We start from the raw sequence: 17,387 nt of genomic DNA on the forward strand, positions 1-17,387 counted from the left end.
CACCTGTTGGCCCCCACCAGAGCAGTCAGGAGTTCCTGGGGCACCACAGGGCATGGAGGCCGACGAGCAAGCTACCAGGTGCAGGAGAAGGCTAGACTTGAGCATGTTCAGTTTCACTTTTACAGAAAGGAGGCCCTGACTTTCCCCACGAGGCGGGGGAGGGTGTGCTGAAGGGCTAGGCCTGGAGGCAGAAAGGAAGGCGCTGGTGCATGTGGATATGTAAGAAGTGGTTTTATTCCAGATGTGTGTTTCATGAAGACGAGGTCCTCAAGGACAGCTAGTGGCACATGCTTTGGTCAAGAAGAGGAAAAGCAAAAACAGAATAGGGCTGAGTTGCCACAAAGGACCGGCTGATAAGTGCAGAGCCTGATCTGACCACAGCAAAGGAGAGAGAGACCCTCTTGAAGGCCCTCTGGTCAGCAGTCCTCTTACATTCAACAGGAGCAGCCCCTGCTCCCCAGCCCCAAAGGTCCATGCCCGAGTGTGGCCCAGGCCTTCTAGTCCATCCTCTGGGGAGAGGCCTTTGCCCTGGGCCCAGTTCTGTCCTAAGCTGTGGCAGGAGGCTTCCCAGATGAACAGGGGATCTGAGGCTGCACCTGGCTGTGGAAGAAACATCACGACAGAGGACAGGCAAAGCATGGCCCTGGGGGTGAAGGGCCCTGCGCTGGCAAGTCCAGAGGGGTGCGCTTGGGCACGGGAGTGCTGCCGAGAGGACGCTGGTGAGAGTCAGGAGGCGAAACTGCTGGAGAGCCCTCCAGAGCAGGTGCTGCGGACCACAGACACTTGGCTGCCGACCCCAAGGGCCGCGTGGAGGGAGCAGGCGCTGGCAGTTTGAGCACACCAGGGAGGAAGATTGGGGGGTGGCAGCTTGGGCAGACAGTGGCTTCAATCCAGAGCAGAGGTTCAGGCCCTTTGGGGATCAGGGACCTCTTTTAGAAGCCACGGACTTTTTCCCCAGGAAAATGCATGTATGCACACACATGCAGTATTTTAGGGACAATTTCAAGAGATTCCTAGACCCTCTGGAATCCATGAACTCTATGGGTATGTGGATCCTTGGCCTATGAAAAACCGGGGGCTCCTGTGGTAGGTATATCTGCCCCAGGCTGGTCTGCTTCGTAGGGGAGACCCCCAGGGTCCTGGTACCAACAGTCATTTGCCCAAGAGCCAGTAGGGTGAGGAAGCAGGGTGTGGGGATAGCAGGAGCAGTTCCAAGACAAGGCCATGGGGTAGATGTGTGGATGTGTTCTCAGCAGCTGTGAAAAAGGAACTGGGAGTTCTCTTCACAAACAGGAGCCACAGCCAGCCTCCCAGCCCAGTGCAATAGCTGACCCTTCAAGAAAATCCCTCCTGTAGTGGGGAGGGGAATAAGAGTGAGGTTGAGCCCTAATGACTTAGGGGCTGTTCATGGTCCAGAAAGGAAATTCCCTTCTTTCCAACCACCCATGATGCTGTATTGACAGAGGCAAAAACCTTTGAGAAAGCAGGAGTCAAAAATGGCAAACGAGGCTGGGGCTACTCAGGAATGTGTGTGGCTACCCGTCCTTTCAGTGGGTCCTGGAGGCAGGGACAGGGCACTAGCTGTTCATTAATGCCCGAGAGAGAGGTCTCAGCCTGACACATGGCCAAACAGAAGTGGAGTCTGTTTAATAAACTACGCTCGAATCTTCCCCTAAAGATCCCTCTGCAGCCTCTTGCTAAGAATGTGGGCACCCACAGGCACAGGGCCGGAGGAGGCAGTGTCAGGCTCAGACCCTGGGGCTGGTAAAGTGTGGAAGGGACTGCATCCTGGGTAAGAGATCTTGTTCTTTTGGTGCTTTGCTGCTCTTCTATCCATGTTCATTTGCAAATTACCCATCCTTTGCTGCCAAGACACCATCCGTCCCCACCCAACCCAGCGCCACCCTGGGCTTGGCATCTCTGACAGGTCACCGGGCTTCTCACCTCCTTCCTGTTCTTTAGCTACCCCTGCAGGCTGCCCCTCTCCCCTTCCCTCTTCCCAGCCTTCAGCCTCTCCATCCACACTGCCCAGTTTCCCCTGGCCCTGCCTGCCTGCACAGCTGGGCCTCATGACCCAAAAGACCCCTGTGTGGGTTTCTGTCCTTGCTCTCTCCAGGCAACGAAGGGAGAGACCACACACTATTGTCCTGGCCCCAAGAAGCGCCAAGGGAGAGGACAAAGGGCCAGGGGCACCTACTCAGTCTCTACCCAGCAACAGTCCAGCACCCTGACCATCTCCTCTCCCGGGGCAAGGCCAGGACAGCACTGAGGGCATCGGGGCGTGCCCGCCTGCGCCCTCCTGGAACAAGCTTTGGAGAATGTGTGTTGTGGTGGGTATTTGCTGATGGTCCTGGCGGAAATGTGAGGAGATGGGAACAGCCTGCTTTGCACTCCCCCACCCTAACCCCCTTCCGGTCCCAAAGTCTCATGCAAAAGGTACAGGAGGCCCCAGGGCTACCGTCATGTGTGTGGCAACAGCTGCCACTGCTGGGCCTGGGCGTCAGCCTGACACTTGCTGGTCACCAGCTGGGCAGGCTTCGTCTCCAGGCAGAGGCCACTGACTGAATGCTGGATGAAAGATCCTTTTCTCCTCCATTTCTAGGAGGAATGGAGATGGGTTAAGAGAGGAAGGAAAAAACAATGATTTAAAAAAATATATTGTACTTTCATTCCACATGTATGTACACAACCCTTGTATCTAACTAGGACACATCCCCCTCCTCCTTTTTTTTTAGGCATGGTCTTGTTCTTGCAGTGGTGCCACCATAGCTCACTGCAGCCTCGAACTCCTGAGCTCAAGCAATCCTCTCGCCTCAGCCTCTAAGTAGCTAGGACTACACATGCACACCACTAAGCCCAGCTAATTTTTAATTTTTTTGCAGAGACTGGGTCTCGCTATGTTGCCCAGGCTGGTCTAGATAGAACTTCTCACCTCAAGTGATCCACCTGTCTTGGCCTTCCAAAGCACTGGGATTACAGGCGTGAGCTACCATGCCCAGTCATGCCCCTCATTTAAATCAGGCTGTGTGTTCCTATGTAAGAGGCTGCCCCCATCCTACCCCTAACACCAGCTTTAAGCGCTGCCCTTCCCAGCGGGGCTGTTGCTTCTGTAGTTTGCAGAAGTTCCTGTCCAGATCAGAGGAGGAGGCAAAGCAGAAGTCCCCTGTGTTTATTCACAATTTAGCTTGGTCGCCACGTGCAAATCTGCATTTCTAGCTTCTATTTAGTTATTGGACCCAGTTTCTTACGTGGCATCAGTTGCTGGGGCTGAGGATTTGCCCTCTGCCTTAGATGGGGTTCTTGTTCTCCAGGTCACCATAGTTCCTGCCTGGTCCCGACTTTTCTCCTGTTGGGGTTTTCCCACCAGCTCCCTGCAGGCACTTGAGCTTGTCAGTCCTGGCCTAGGTAAATCTTTTATTTCTGTAAACATGATTTCTTCTTCCTAAGCTTCTGACCTGTGAGGCCAGTAATCTACACCCCCTAGTGGGAAGCTGCCTTCTTGTAGGGATGAAGTCTGGGGCCAGCAGGGTGGTGGGAGACTGGAGGTCTCGCATCACAGAGGCACGCAGGGGCTCCTGGTCAGTGCCTTCACCTCCTGGTGCCTCCCTGACCCCGGGTTTGACAAGGGGGAGAAGAGTTGCTACTGCAGAACATTATGGAAGTGCCTGGGTGGAGGATGGAGTGTTGCTTGGAACATTTATGAGAAGGGATGAGAGGCAGAGATCCAGGTTTCAAGGCTCAGGGAAGAATAATAGTAAGATAGGTCTATTTTGGGTTTCTCTCCTATTTGCCTCCCATGCAACCACCTCCCCTCTTCCATCTTCTCTCATTCACCGTGTCTTCGATTAGAGGCAGGAGTGCTTGTGACCATGTGGAGGAAGCCCAGAGGGCTCTGAGGGCAGTGGGTGGACAGGCAGCAGCTGGGGGGAGAAAGATGAGCCCACCCAGCTGCAAGGATAGGGCTGGGGCTGCGGGGGGATGTGCACACAGGGTGCAAGGCAGGTGCGGAGCCTGGGCTCCCAGTGGGAATGCAAGGATGTGATGGGTAGGGCTGAGACCCAGCATCTCTGGGCCCACATGGCCCCCGCAGAGAGCCTAAAGGTCAAGGGCCTTTGGATCCCCTCTCCTGTTTCTTCATGCTCTTCTAGTCCTTGAGATTTACCTCACGTAGGCCAAACCTCCAGCAATGCCCAGCTGGAGAGAGTATGGCCATCCTCACCCCAGGGAGTCTTGGTGCTTGGTGCTACCTCAGCATCTAGCCTTCGGTAATATAGTGTCTTAATCTCTTCTTTCTCTTCCACTAAAGTGTAAATTCCCTGGGGGTCAAGGACCATGTCCTTTCATCCTTGTGGCCAACATGATCTGTACATTCTCTGGCACAAGGTAGGCACCCAATGACATTTTGTTTGTTTGAGACTGAGTCTCGCTCTGTCGCCCAGGCAGGAGTGCAGTGACATGATCTCGGCTCACTGCAACCTCTGCCTCCCGGGTTGAAGCGATTCTCCTGCCTCAGCCTCCTGAGTAGCTGGGATTACAGACGTGCGCCACCATGCCCGGCTAATTTTTGTGTTTTTAGTAGAGACGGGGTTTCACCATTTTGGTCAGGCTGGTCTCGAACTCCTGACCTCATGATCCACCCACCTCAGCCTCCCAAAGTGCTGGGATTACAGGCATGAGCCACTGCACCCGGCCGTCATTTTGTTTTAAGATGAACGAATGACTGAATCACCTAATCATTAGGAAGTGCTCCCCAAATAGCAGGATTCTCACTTCCTATCAGTGCTATTAGGCACAATCTCAGGGCTTCTTGACTCTCCAGGCCACTCAATTCTGGGCTTGTCTGAGAAACAATGTCACATCACCCACTGTCCCATCTCCACATCTTGGTTCTTGCGGATTCCTTGTGATGTAAGCAGGGGAGGGAGCCCCTTATTTTGTAAGTGAGGAAACTGAGTGAAGGGAGGGGGAGGGAAGACTGAGCTGGGGCCTGCTGACTCCATCACACCAGGTCTGAGGCACAGGAGCCTCTCAGATACAGGAAACCCAGCTAGCCTTGGAAACAGGACCAGCAGGGGACCAAGAAGGATGGCCCGGATTCCAGAAGGCATTGGCAGTGGGATAGCTGCTCATCCTGTCCTCCTGGGAGAAGAGGGGCACAGGCACCCAGAGTGCCATTGGGAGCCTGGCAGGACTTACAGGGGCAGAATGAATGGGGCCAAGGAGATTCCTACACACCCCGTAGGCTGGGTCAGCACAAAGGGGGAAATGTGTGATTCAGCCCCAGAGGGACAATTGAGTGGAGGCTTTGCTCGGAGATTATTCCTCAGCGGGAGGGGGTGGGCGTGGGCTCAAGGATTTGCCCTCAGAGAGGTGGGTGCTCTAGGTGCAGGGGACACTGCACCAGCCCCACTGCAGGGCAGGGCCGAGGGTGGGCTGCATCCCCCCACCATCCAAAAGTGCTTAAAGTTTCCCACAGGTCCAGCAAGTGGGCTAGGCACACAGATCCCTCAGACACACACAGGCTGGAGGGAGAGGATGTGGCTGCTTTCCAGAATGGCACAACAAACTGCTGTTCATCCTTTAAAAAATGTGCTGACCCAAGCAAAGAAAAAGGGGGTAGGAGGAAAACCCTGCAGGCCAAATAAGAGACCCAGGCACCCTCCTCACTGCTTGCACCGACTGAGGCAGGCACAGGGAGGGCTTCTGAGGAGGGTGAGCAGGGGAAGAGCTGGAGCAGCCTCTGGGCCTTGGGTCCCAATTCCCTGGGTGGCGAGGGAGCCCTCCAAGACAGGAAGGGAGTAGCACAGAAGGGAGCTGGCTGGCTCTGGAAATGCAGCGTCTGGTTCCACTGTCACTGGCTGCTGTGTACCCTGACCAAGTGACTCCACCTCTCTGTGTATCAGTTTCTTCCTTGACCCTGACCTGTCTCCTAGGATTAGTGGTGACAGTGTGGGTGGGAGTGTCGGATGAATGGAAAAAGCAGTGCTCACGTGAGGCTGGTCATGCCAGCTTGGACATCACTGTGTCTGGAGCTCAGTTTCCCTAGTCTGCCAGCAGTCAAGAAATACTTATTGAACATCTACTATGGGTTAAGACTGTGGGCCTAGAAGTCACTGACCTGGGTTTAAATCCCAGCTCCACCCCTTCTCAGCTGTGTGATCTGACATATATTCTTTAGATTCAGCGAACCTCAGCTTACTCACTTATAAAATGGAGGTAGTACTAGAACCCACGTCACTGGGTGGCTGGGAGGATTAGATGAGATGATCTATTTCAAACTTCTAGCACAGGCTGTCAGTAAAAGCTAACACTTATTTGAACTGTGGTGGTTGTCAGGAGCTAGGGATACAGTGTTAACAAGACAAGTGGTCCCTGCCTTCATGGAGCTCACAGCCTGGCAGGATGGCATTAAACAAATAATTACCCAAAGAAGTATTTCCTCATGGGCAGAATAATTGGCTTGACCTAGATGTAGACTCCCCCTCCCCCAGATCCTCGCTCTGAAGGGCTTATTTGAGTCAACCAGGGGCTCTCCTGCCAAGGTCTGCCACCCTGAGGCATGGTCCCCTGGGGCTGCTGGGCCTCTGTGCCAGAGGCAAGGAGACTCACCTGCTTGCCTTCTCTAGGGTTGCACATCTGCAGTATGACTGGGGATCCGGGGGAGGACATTAAGGTGGAGGTGGCAGCCAGGCACTTCCCCTGCTGCTGGATGAGGTGGTCACTGAACAGCCATGCCTGAAAGGCAGGGAGCAGAAAGGCCAAGTCAAAAATACAGCGATGGGTGGAGAGATGGGTAGATAGGGGATAAAGAAAACACATGGCATATTTTTGTAAGATTTCTACAAATAATTGTAGGAGCTAGGGTGGGTGTATGGGTATTCACTGTATAATTCTGACTATTCTTCTATATGTTTGAATTTTTTGATAAAATATTGGGGTGGGGGAGCTTAGCTGGAGCTGGCCAGAGGGCAATCGGGGCTGTGCCAAGGGACTGTGGGAGATGAGAGAGAATGACAAGACATGGAACCAGGGCAGCTGAGAGCTGGTCCTCACTGGAGTCTCCATGACCTGCTTTAGTTTCGATGTGGGTGCAATACTCATATGTTGCACCCATGTGTGCACAGGAGTCTTGGACATTGCCTGTCGCATGAGCCGACCCCAGCTGGATCTCAGGAGAGAACTGGGCACTATCTGGGCAGCTCTTCTCCCTCGGCAAGAACAAAGCAGGTGGTGCACACAGAATACCCAAGTGACAGGCTGGAAAGGGGATACAAATGTGTAGGAGCAGGGTCTAGGGGCCCCTGGCAAAGTGGGTTTGTGTAAGATGTAAACAGAGGAGGAGAATGAGTAGGGGGAAATCCCTCACTCCACTCCTGGACAATGCATCCAGCTCTCTCCCACTCCCATTCCTACCCAAGGTCCTTTACCTGGGCGGGCTGGGGGTTCTTGGCAGACCCTCTGCAGATCCCCATTCCAAGCAGGAAGTCACCTGCTGTGTTCTGGCCCTGAGATTCTAAGCAGTTCACCCCCTGCTTAATGATGCCGGGGAGTGCTTCCTTCACAGGGACCCTGAGAGAAAAGGCAGCAGTTAGGCTTGTGCTTTGCCCCCCTCCCCAGGCTTACCTACACCCTCTGCCAGACGTCAGCATCCCATTAGCTCTGGGAGCCTCGAGGTCTCTGTGGGAAGGGGCCTGAGAGCAGCCTGGCCAGTAGGGGGAGGTGAGGAGCAGGAGTGGCCTCTGGGAAGACTGGGCCTTGGCCCCAGGGGTTCCTCCAAGTGGCTCTGGGAGCCTCTGCCCTGGAGGCTGGGCCTGAGACATAGAGGATGGGGGAGCCATGGGGGGAGCTCAGGCTGGAAAAACAGAGCCCCTCAGTCCAGAAAGACGAAAGCCTCAGGAGAGCCTGGGGCCGAAACGTATGCTCAATAATCAATCCCAAAATGACAGGGAAGGGAGCGCTTTGAAGAGGCAAATTAAACACAAATATGAAAATGTGTTTAATCTCAGTAATGATTAAAGAACTACGTATCAGAGTCACCAATGTTTACTTACCATGTGTGTACATTTGTACACACACACACACACACACACACACACAGACACTTAATTTAATGACAATGCCCAGTGTTGGCAACAGCTGTGAGACTGAATCTTCTCACACCTTCCTGGTGAGAGCATAGATTAGCACAGCTTCTCAGGAGGGCAGTGTGCTATTATGTCTCAAAGCCCTTAAAAATGCACACATCTTTGACCAATACTGCCCCCTGTAGGAGCATATCCTACAGAAACAATTATAAATGTTGTAAAAGATATTCATCTCAGAGTGGTTGATTATATTGAAAACACCGGAAATTTCTAGATATCTAACAACAGGAGCTGGGCTAAATAAATTCAGATTCATCCGTAGGATGGAAAACCCTGTAGCCATTAAAAATGACTTATGGCTGGGCATGGTGGCTCACACCTGTAATCCCAGCACTTTGGAAGGCCAAAGCAGGAGGATCACTTGAGGCCAGGAGTTCAAGACCAACCTGGGCAACACAGAAAGACCCCATCTCTACAAAAATTTAAAAAAAAAAATTATCCAGGCACAGTGGCACATGCCTATAGTCCCAAGTACTTGGGAGGCTAAGGTTGGAGGATCACTTGAGCCCAGGTGGTTGAGGCTGCAGTGAGCCATAATGCCACCACTGCACTTCAGTCTGGGCTTCAGAGTGAGACCCTGTCTCAAAGTAAATAAATAAAATAAAATTTAAAAAAATGACTTTGTGAAATGATACTTGCTAGTATGGAAAAATGTTCACAGCACACTATGAAGTAAAACAGGCAAGTTTTAAAATATTATATTACTAAAACACTTTATATGCACAGGAAAATCTGCTTACACACACACACACACACACACACTGACACCTTATGGGTAATAAACCTGAGGAAGCTGCCGGCCCCAGCTGCTGCAGGCTTGCATACCTGAGTTCAGGTGATGTTCATTCTTGGATTAAGGACTCACCAGGCCTGGGAGTTATAGGGGAGCAGGAGGGATTACAGTGTGTGTGTCTTCTCTGCCTCCTGTTACCTCTGTCGGTAAAAGAATCTGGGCCTGGGGGATTGGGCCATTATAAGATGTTTGGCATTCTTTGATGTGGATATCTGCAGGATCTAGACCAAACCAGGTCTTCCTTCCTCAGGGGTGGCTAGAAGCCACAAAGTTCCAGAACTGATCTGCTCACAGGAGGCTCAGAGAGACCCTTTCAATTACTCTCCCACACCCCTGGCAGCAGCCTGTGCCTCTCCAGCCTCCCTTTGGGAGGCTGTGCAACTCTCTAGCAGAGGTGGCAAACTGCTGGCTGCCAAGCTGAATCTGGACCCCGGACACGGTCTGACCTGCATAGCGTGGTGGTTGTTGCTTTTAATTAGTTGGCAATATTGAATGATTTTAAGGTTACATAGAAACCTTCAAATCTGAATCTAGCTTCCCTTGAAAAAATTGGAAGATCAGGCCACAATGAGCTTGCATTCCAGCATGGCACTAATCCACCGTGGTGAGTAGCAGTTGCCCCCTCTGAGTGGGGCTTTTGCATCGCATTTTGCCACAGTCCCCACAACTCTCTATTGTCTTATCCTTACCCCTTTGACTTATTGACATCACCTGCCTGACCACTGTAAGAATCTGAGTTTGCAACCCCTGCCATGTGCAAGCATGTTGGAGGGCAGGAGCTCCACACTCTCAGCCTCATCCAGGAGCAATGTGTTACATTTCCCTTCTCTACAGGGACAAGATGGGTACTGAGGCCTCTTTGATAACTGCTCAGGGGGAATACAGCACAAGGGGTTGTTCCAGACCCTGCTACTCCCTTGTTGCTTAGGGTGCTGTGCGAGCTGATCAGCTTTCAGAGGTGAGGTGGATACTGACCAAGAGTGGCAATGCCCAGTGATGCTTATGGAAGAAACCCTAGGCTTGGGAGCAATCTCAAGATCAGATGCAGCTCCTAAGCTGTCATCGTGGTAGCAGTCCTGGAGCAGCTGGGATAGCAGTTGTCACCATCCTTCCCCAGCTCCCCAGCAGTGCCAGGCTAAGCTGTCCTGTTTGTCAGCAACCCTCTAAACTCTGCATCCACTTCCTTCTCTATGGGTCTCTTCTATGTACACAGGCTCAAGCCTGTAATCCCAGCACTTTGGGAGGCCAAGGCGGGTGGATCACGAGGTCAGGAGATCGAGACCATCCTGGCTAACATTGTGAAACCCCGTCTCTACTAAAAAATACAAAAAAATTAGCCGGGCGTGTTGGTGGGCGCCTGTGGTCCCAGCTACTCGGGAGGCTGAGGCAGGAGAATGGCGTGAATCCAGGAGGTGGAGGTTGCGGTGAGCCGAGATCGCACCACCGCACTCCAGCCTGGGGGACAGAGAAAGACTCCGTCTCAAAAAAAAAAAAAGAAAACTGGCATACTGGTTTTGTTAGAAGAATGCGTACTGCCATTTGCTTGGAATTAGTGTCATGAACGTGCAATGTCTACTATGCAACTAGCACCCTCACAAACATGGTGTGCTTGTGCAATGCACAGCCTGAACAACTGTCCCTGACAGTCCTAATGCAAGTAATAAATCAGCAGTTGCTGAGGCCAGCTGCAGAGCTCTAACCTGGAGAAGGGGCAGAGCCACAGCAGGCCTAGGAAAGCAAAAGCCTCTTCTTTGAGCCTCCTCAGTATCCCCACTGACTGTTTGCAAGTGTAGGCAACTATTTAGGGACCCCCTGTTTGGAGGAAAGTTGGTATCACTCAGGCCTATGGGTCCCCTTTCTAATCAACGAATTGATCCACTCCTGGCCCCTCATCCTAGGAACTGGGGGTGAGTAATCCAGATAGGAATGAGGTCTGGGGTTTCCATCTTACCAACAAAAAATTATTGTAACTTTCACACATCCTCATCGACGTAGCTGGTTCATCTACTCTCCTGCCTTGTGATCGAGCCAGGTTTCTGATAGTTATGAGACACTTCTTCCCCTTGGTCCTTGGGGGTGTCATCAGACCCTGTGGCAGGGCACTGAGGTTGGAGAGGAAGGGCATTCCCAGGCCTCCCCCACTCTTCCCACAGGCTGCCCAGCTCCTGCCCTAGGGCTGAAACTAGCGGGCTTCACCCAAATGTTGTATGAACGCTGACACAGCGTGAAGAAGTGACTGCTCTTTTTTCTTCAGGGTCTCAGAAATGATGCATCTGAATGAACACTGTCCCCTAGAAGTGACCACTTCAGGAAGTTGCATTTTCATAAATTAATGTTCTTCCCATCACAGCTAGTGTCCACGGAGCTGGGGTTATCTAGGCCACTGACTTTCTTCCAATGACACTGCCGTTGCTCACATTGTTCTGGAACTTCTTGGAAATTGCTCCTAGAGTCAGTTTAATCTTGTTCATTTAGAGTCATGCTGTATTTGGGACCTGGGATTATAATTATCTGGGTTAATCATCTCTAGCTTATTCACTGCACTTGGCTACAACTTAATGGTGGCTGTTGGCCAAAAATCAAACCTGTCCTCAAAGTACAAAGATTTGCCTCTTTCAAGGACATGCAAGCTCTGAGGGGTGGAGTGTTCCAAAAAGCCATGGCAGCATCCTTGAGAGAAAGCTGGCAGTGGTGGGAAACGTGTTCCCCAAGGTGACAGCTATGGAGAGAGCATGCAGCTTTTAGACATGATTGAGGCATACAGACTGTGCAATTTATTCCATTGAAAATATTTACTGAGTGCCCATTTTATGACAGGCACTGTTCCAGGTGCTGGAGATAAAGCAGTGAACAAACAGATCAAAGCCTCCACCCTCATGGAACTTAACAGGCAAGTTCAGGGAGATACAACAAAATTAATTGGCCAGATAATACCGATGATAATAACGGCTACAAGGAACATGGAGGAGCCGATGCTGGGGAGGGAGGTGGAGCTGCAAACTCAGAGTGTTCAGGGAAAGTCTCCCTGGGAAGGAGACGTTTGAGTCAAGGCCTGAGGAAGGTGAGGAAATGAACCACGTGGATGTAACCCAGATACTGAAAAGGCCATCGTAGCTTATTGCCCACAGTCCTGTGAGAACGCACACATATTCCTAGGTAACTACAGCCCGAGTGCACACATCATTTGCATTTTGTTTTCTCATTTGCCAGAGCAAACATTTCTCTGTGTTTTCTTCACAGTTTCTATGATTATAATATTAATGGGTGCATAATATTTGTTTAGATCTATGTATGGTGATTCACTGAAGCCAGCCCCTATTGTTGATTCTCTCTTCTTTTTCTTTTCTTTTCCTCTCCCTCTCTTCCTTCCTTTCTCCCTTCCTTCCTTCCTTCCTTCCTCCCTTCCTTCCTTCTTCCACCTTCCCTCCCTCCGTCCCCTCACCTCCCCTCACCTTCCCTCTTCCTCGCTCTGACACTTAGGCTGGAGTGTAGTGGCATAACCAGGGCTCACTGCAGCCCCTACCTTTCGAGCTCAAGTGATCCTCCCACTCACAGGTGTGTGCCACCACGCCCAGCTAATTTTTTGATTTTTAGTAGAGACAAGGTCTCATTATGTTGCCCAGGCTGGTCTCAAACTCTTGGACTCAAGTAATCTCCTGCCTTGGCCTCCCAAAGTGCTGGAATTACAGGCATAAGCCACTGTGCCTGGCATTTTCTCATTTTTTCACCGCAGCTGTGGATCTACAGGTCAACAGCTTCTGTTTTGGTTGCTTTATTTGCTTAGGATAAACCCACAGAAGGGAGAGAACAGGGCTAAAGGGGACAAATGTCTCTGCAGCCTTTGCTATGTAATGCAGTGTTGTTTCCTAAGGGGATAACTTCCATTTCTAGATCTGAAAGCATTAAAAATTCGGTTCCCAGCCGGGCGCGGTGGCTCATGCCTGTAATCCCAGCACTTTGGGAGGCCGAGGCGGGCAGATCACGAGGTCAGGAGATCGAGACCATCCTGGCTAACACAGTGAAACCCCGTCTCTACTAAAAATACAAAAAATTAGCCGGGCGTGGTGGTGGGTGCCTGTAGTCCCAGCTGCTTGGGAGGCTGAGGCAGGAGAATGGCGTGAACCCGGGAGGTGGAGCTTGCAGTGAGCCGAGATTGCGCCACTGCACTCCAGCCTGGGCGACAGAGCGAGACTCCGTCTCAAAAAAAAAAAAAAATTCAGTTCCCACCACACCTAATTTATAACTCCTAGTAATGCCCTCTCAGTTCCCCCAGAACCTTCACAAGAAGATAAAACCCGGCAGCTAGAAAGCCAGATCACCAGTGTTGAGGAGATCTAAGGGTGGGGTGGGACCCAAGCCGCTGGCCCCCACCACCCCCTACCTGCCTGGGGGATGCACAAGATGAGGGCTGCACTCACGTGAGCTCTGGGTAGACGTTCTCCAGGTACCAGCGGAAGGACTTGCAGTTCATCTTCTTCCTCTGCTCTATCCGTGTAGCCACACTGTAGGAGGAGGCAGGGCTCGGGCTTTGGCCTGCTAGTGTGGAAGGCAGCCCAAGGGAGGACGCCAGAGGCCTGTCCCCCAGCCCCATCTATCTCAGGCAGGCAAGGACCAGGAGACTTCCAGCCTGCTATGTCCAGCCCTGGCCACTTGTCTGATGTCATTCTCTGACCTGCAAGCTCAAGGCAGGTCTCCTGGCTATTCCTCACTCATCAAATTCCTGCCTGGAGCTCGCCTTTCAGGGTGAGCACAGACCATACGGGACCATGCCTTTCTCTCGGCTTCTCACTCCTTAAGACCTCAGTTAGCAGACCATGAACTGGTCTTTATCTTTGCAGAATTAATGAGAAGTACAGGAGGAAGGTCCAACAGCAGGAAGAGCAAGCTTTAAACATCTTTCAGGTGTGTTGGCAAATAAAACCATTAGATGTGTCCTTGGGACACCGCCATCCTCACCTTCCTCAGGTACACCCACCACAATGGCCACTGGTTGATGGCCCTCATCACCAGCTATCTGAGCCTCAGTTTCCTCTACATTCAACTGGGGACACTACCACTCATCTCAGAAGGCTTTTGTGAGAATCAAGTGAATTAAGGGGACATGAAGCATTTAGCACAGGGCAGGTGCTAAGTAAATGTTAGTTCCTCATTACAAGAAATATTCAGTGACGTAACTTATTTTTTCAAAAAAAGGGAGATAGATATGAATAAATAGGGAGAAGATTCATTGATGATCATTAATAGTGTTTTCAAACTTTTCTGACCACAAGCTTAAGCAGGAGATAACTGTCTTACATTGTAATCTAATATGCCCCGTGTACAGTCAACCCTCAGTATCTGTGGGTTCTGCATCCATGGATTCAACCAACCTTGGATCAAAAATACTCAGGAAAAAATTTAAGGCCAGGTGCAGTGGCTCATGCCTGTAATCTCAGTACTTTGGGAGGCCAAGATATGCAGATTGCTTGAGATCAGGAGTTTGAGACCAGCCTGGCCAACATGGTGAAACCCCATCTCTATTAAAAACACAAAAAATCAGCTGGGCATGGTGGCACGTGCCTGCAATCCCAGCTACTCTAGAGGATGAGGCAGGAGAATCGCTTGAACCCAGGAGGTGGAGGTTGCAGTGAGCCTAGATTGTGCCACTGCACTCCAGCCTGGGTGACAGAATGAGACTCCATCTAAAAAAAAATAATAAAAATAAAAAATTCCACAAGGTTCCAAAGCCAAACTTGAATTCGCCACGCATCGAATACCACATTGAATCCATGCAAATGAAGTGAAGTGTAGGCATTGTATTAGGTATTATAAGTAATCTAGAGATGATTTAAAATATTCAGGAGGTTGTGCAGAGGGTATGCAGATACTACACTATTTTATATCAGGGACCTGAGCATCTGTGTGGATGCTGGTATCCATGGGGGGTCCTGGAACAAATCCCCTGCAGATGCAGAGGGGCGACTGTACATGTGTAGGTACATGCATGCACACACATGCACCCACAACTGAAATAAGAGTTTCAGAAGGACAATACTAACCCTTAGCTGCAATCAACTCTTATTTTCTATCCTGCTCTGCACTAATCTAATCTATAGTGTTCTACTTCTCTCTCTCTGTTTTTAAATGCTGGTCACGACCCACTAAATTGATTTCACAACCCATCTGCATTTTGAAAATGCTTAACTAGACCCTAGTCCTAACAGTCCGTGACAGGAAAATAGGCTAACAGATCTCAGTTTTGAACAGGGAGTGGAGGCAGAACCCCAACTGCTTTCTGCAAGCAGCCCCTTCCTAAGCAGTTCCACAGATGCCTGTTCTCCTGCAGGCAGCTGTGGACAGGCAGCTCTTTTTCATAAGCGAGCCTTCTCTCCCCATGAGATTTCATGCTCCTCAAAGCCTAAGGTCTTATCTCTGTGGTTGCATTCCCTCCCAGGACCCAAAGAAGCCCATTAGAGTGGGAGCTCAGTGGCTGGGGAGGTGGTGGGTGGTTCCCCGGCTTACACACCACTTCGTATTTTGCTGGGGTTGTGCTAATGTGGGTAGAGGGAGTCAGACAGTGGAGCTGGAGGGGCCCACCTGCCAAAGGCCTTCCCGATGGCCGAGGGCCGGGCCTCATAGTAGTATTGCTTGTATTCATCCATCCACACTTCTGCAGTGCGCTTGGTATTCCTAAAAGGAGAGGAAAGAGCAAAATAAGGTCACCAGGGAAGCAACAGGGTTAGCGGTCAGGATCAAGATTAATTGATCCATGAATACAGGACGATGAGAATCTCAGGAGCAAGGTGATACTTGGATGGTATAGATTAGCACAATCCTTTTGGAAGACAGTCTGTCAATACCCATCGACTTTGTAGGTATGCAGCTAGACTTGGGCAGCTGCTGCTTCAAACCCTGTACAAATAAGCATGAGCTCAACAAGGTGAAGAACCATCCACATGTATGAGGGTGCTCATGACAAGTCCCTCATCCTCCCCTGCCAACCTCCTCAGGAGAGCAGACCATGGAGTGGTCTTCTAGGACATTACCCACTCTCCCTTGAGACTAGTGCACCCTGTAGCTGGGGATAGGGATGGACAGATGGTTGATCAAGTCAGGGTTGGGACACTGGCATCCATGACCAGCACTTGGGGCTCCATGAGTGGAGATCATGGCTTAGTTGGGGATTTGGCCAATTTTCCGAGACTCATATGGACAAAGGAAGTCAAGGCAAGAGAGACCTGGTGGCAACTCCCTCCACCCCTGAAGGTACCTGCAATCCCAGGATGTTACCAGAGGGGGCAAATGGGGAAACTGAGGCCCAGGAAGTGAGGTGGCTGCCCACAGTCACATAGTGATAACTGGCAAGGCTGGGGGCTTGGGCCTTGGTGTCCTGCTCTGAGTCCCGTGCTCCTTCCTTGGTGACCTACCTGATGTAGGTGAGGGCATTACCCTCAGGGAAGTTGTAGGGGTGCCGTTTCCTGAAGACATGGCCCACCCGGCTGCAGGGGACGATCTCCAGACTGCCACCACACATCCACACCCTGAAGGAGAGTTCTGCAGGAAATGGTAGCCGTCAGGAGGAGGAAGGGGTTCCTTGGCAAGTGAGGGTGGAAAGGGGCTGTCTTCCCTTCCCTTTGGTGTCTCACTGGAGGTACATGTTGGGGTCGGGGCTCCTGGGCCTGCTCAAATGGAGTGCTCCCACTCCTTGCACGTGTTCCTGACTGCCCACTCTACGTGTGCACATGCACATGCACACACACACATATACACATGATCCCCGTGGCCCATTCCAGGAAGAGCAGTGGAAAAAGCTTGAAGGAGCACCAAGAACATAAGTAGGAGGAAAACAACCAAACAGCAGCATCATTTCCAGGCTCTGAATGGAAAGCCCCAGCCAGACATGAGCTAAGGAAAAACACATCTGCTCATCAGCCAGCTCTGTGCACCTGCGAGGTCGGAAAACCAGCCGCCAACCAAACCACAGGCTGCTCCAGCCGGCACCTCTTGGGCTGGCCCCAACCTCCCTCTTGACCCAGTTGGTCTCCTTGTTCAGGCTGTCACTGGCCCTCTTGAGCCATGCCTCCTTTTGACAGCGGTGGTGGAGCTGAACCAGCTTTTGTGGATGACTGTGGTCCCCAGTGGTGTCAGGAGAGCAGTGGCCATCCTGCTGCCCAGAAGGGGACTTCAAAAGTTACCACTCTGATCTCCACTCACCAGTTGCCATTTATGGTAAGGATCCACCTTGACAGCTGGCTGAATCTCACATAATCTCTTTTGATTTCCTACTTTCCTTCATATTAACCCTGTAGTCTCTTCCCACTCCTCAGCTGGCTCTAAGGACACTCATGATCTCCAACCAGGCCTGGGGGCTCTCACCTGGCGTAGCTGGTCAGGACCCTCCCAGTAACTAGCAAAGGGTAGAGTGGAGGAAGCAGGACTAAAGCCCACCTCTGGCCAGCCTGTGTGCACCA

General features: G+C 51.4%; 1 protein-coding gene across 1 annotated transcript in view; it reads right to left on the reverse strand.

The window, feature by feature from the left end:
- Positions 1–214: 214 nt before the first annotated feature.
- GALNT16 (polypeptide N-acetylgalactosaminyltransferase 16) overlaps positions 215–17,387 on the reverse strand; it is a 95,296-nt gene continuing 78,123 nt past the window's right edge. Inside the window, exons 10-16 of the mRNA XM_032179289.2 lie at positions 16,344–16,470; positions 15,514–15,606; positions 13,356–13,439; positions 7,428–7,569; positions 6,610–6,735; positions 2,459–2,598; positions 215–1,350 (exon numbers count right to left, since the gene is read on the reverse strand). Coding sequence (XP_032035180.1) covers positions 2,461–2,598; positions 6,610–6,735; positions 7,428–7,569; positions 13,356–13,439; positions 15,514–15,606; positions 16,344–16,470 — 710 coding nt within the window. The 3' untranslated portion in view covers positions 215–1,350; positions 2,459–2,460. The remainder of the gene's footprint in view (positions 1,351–2,458; positions 2,599–6,609; positions 6,736–7,427; positions 7,570–13,355; positions 13,440–15,513; positions 15,607–16,343; positions 16,471–17,387) is intronic.

Source organism: Hylobates moloch, unplaced genomic scaffold (assembly GCF_009828535.3).
Source record: "Hylobates moloch isolate HMO894 unplaced genomic scaffold, HMol_V3 SCAFFOLD_16, whole genome shotgun sequence".
NCBI classification, from domain to species: domain Eukaryota; kingdom Metazoa; phylum Chordata; class Mammalia; order Primates; family Hylobatidae; genus Hylobates; species Hylobates moloch.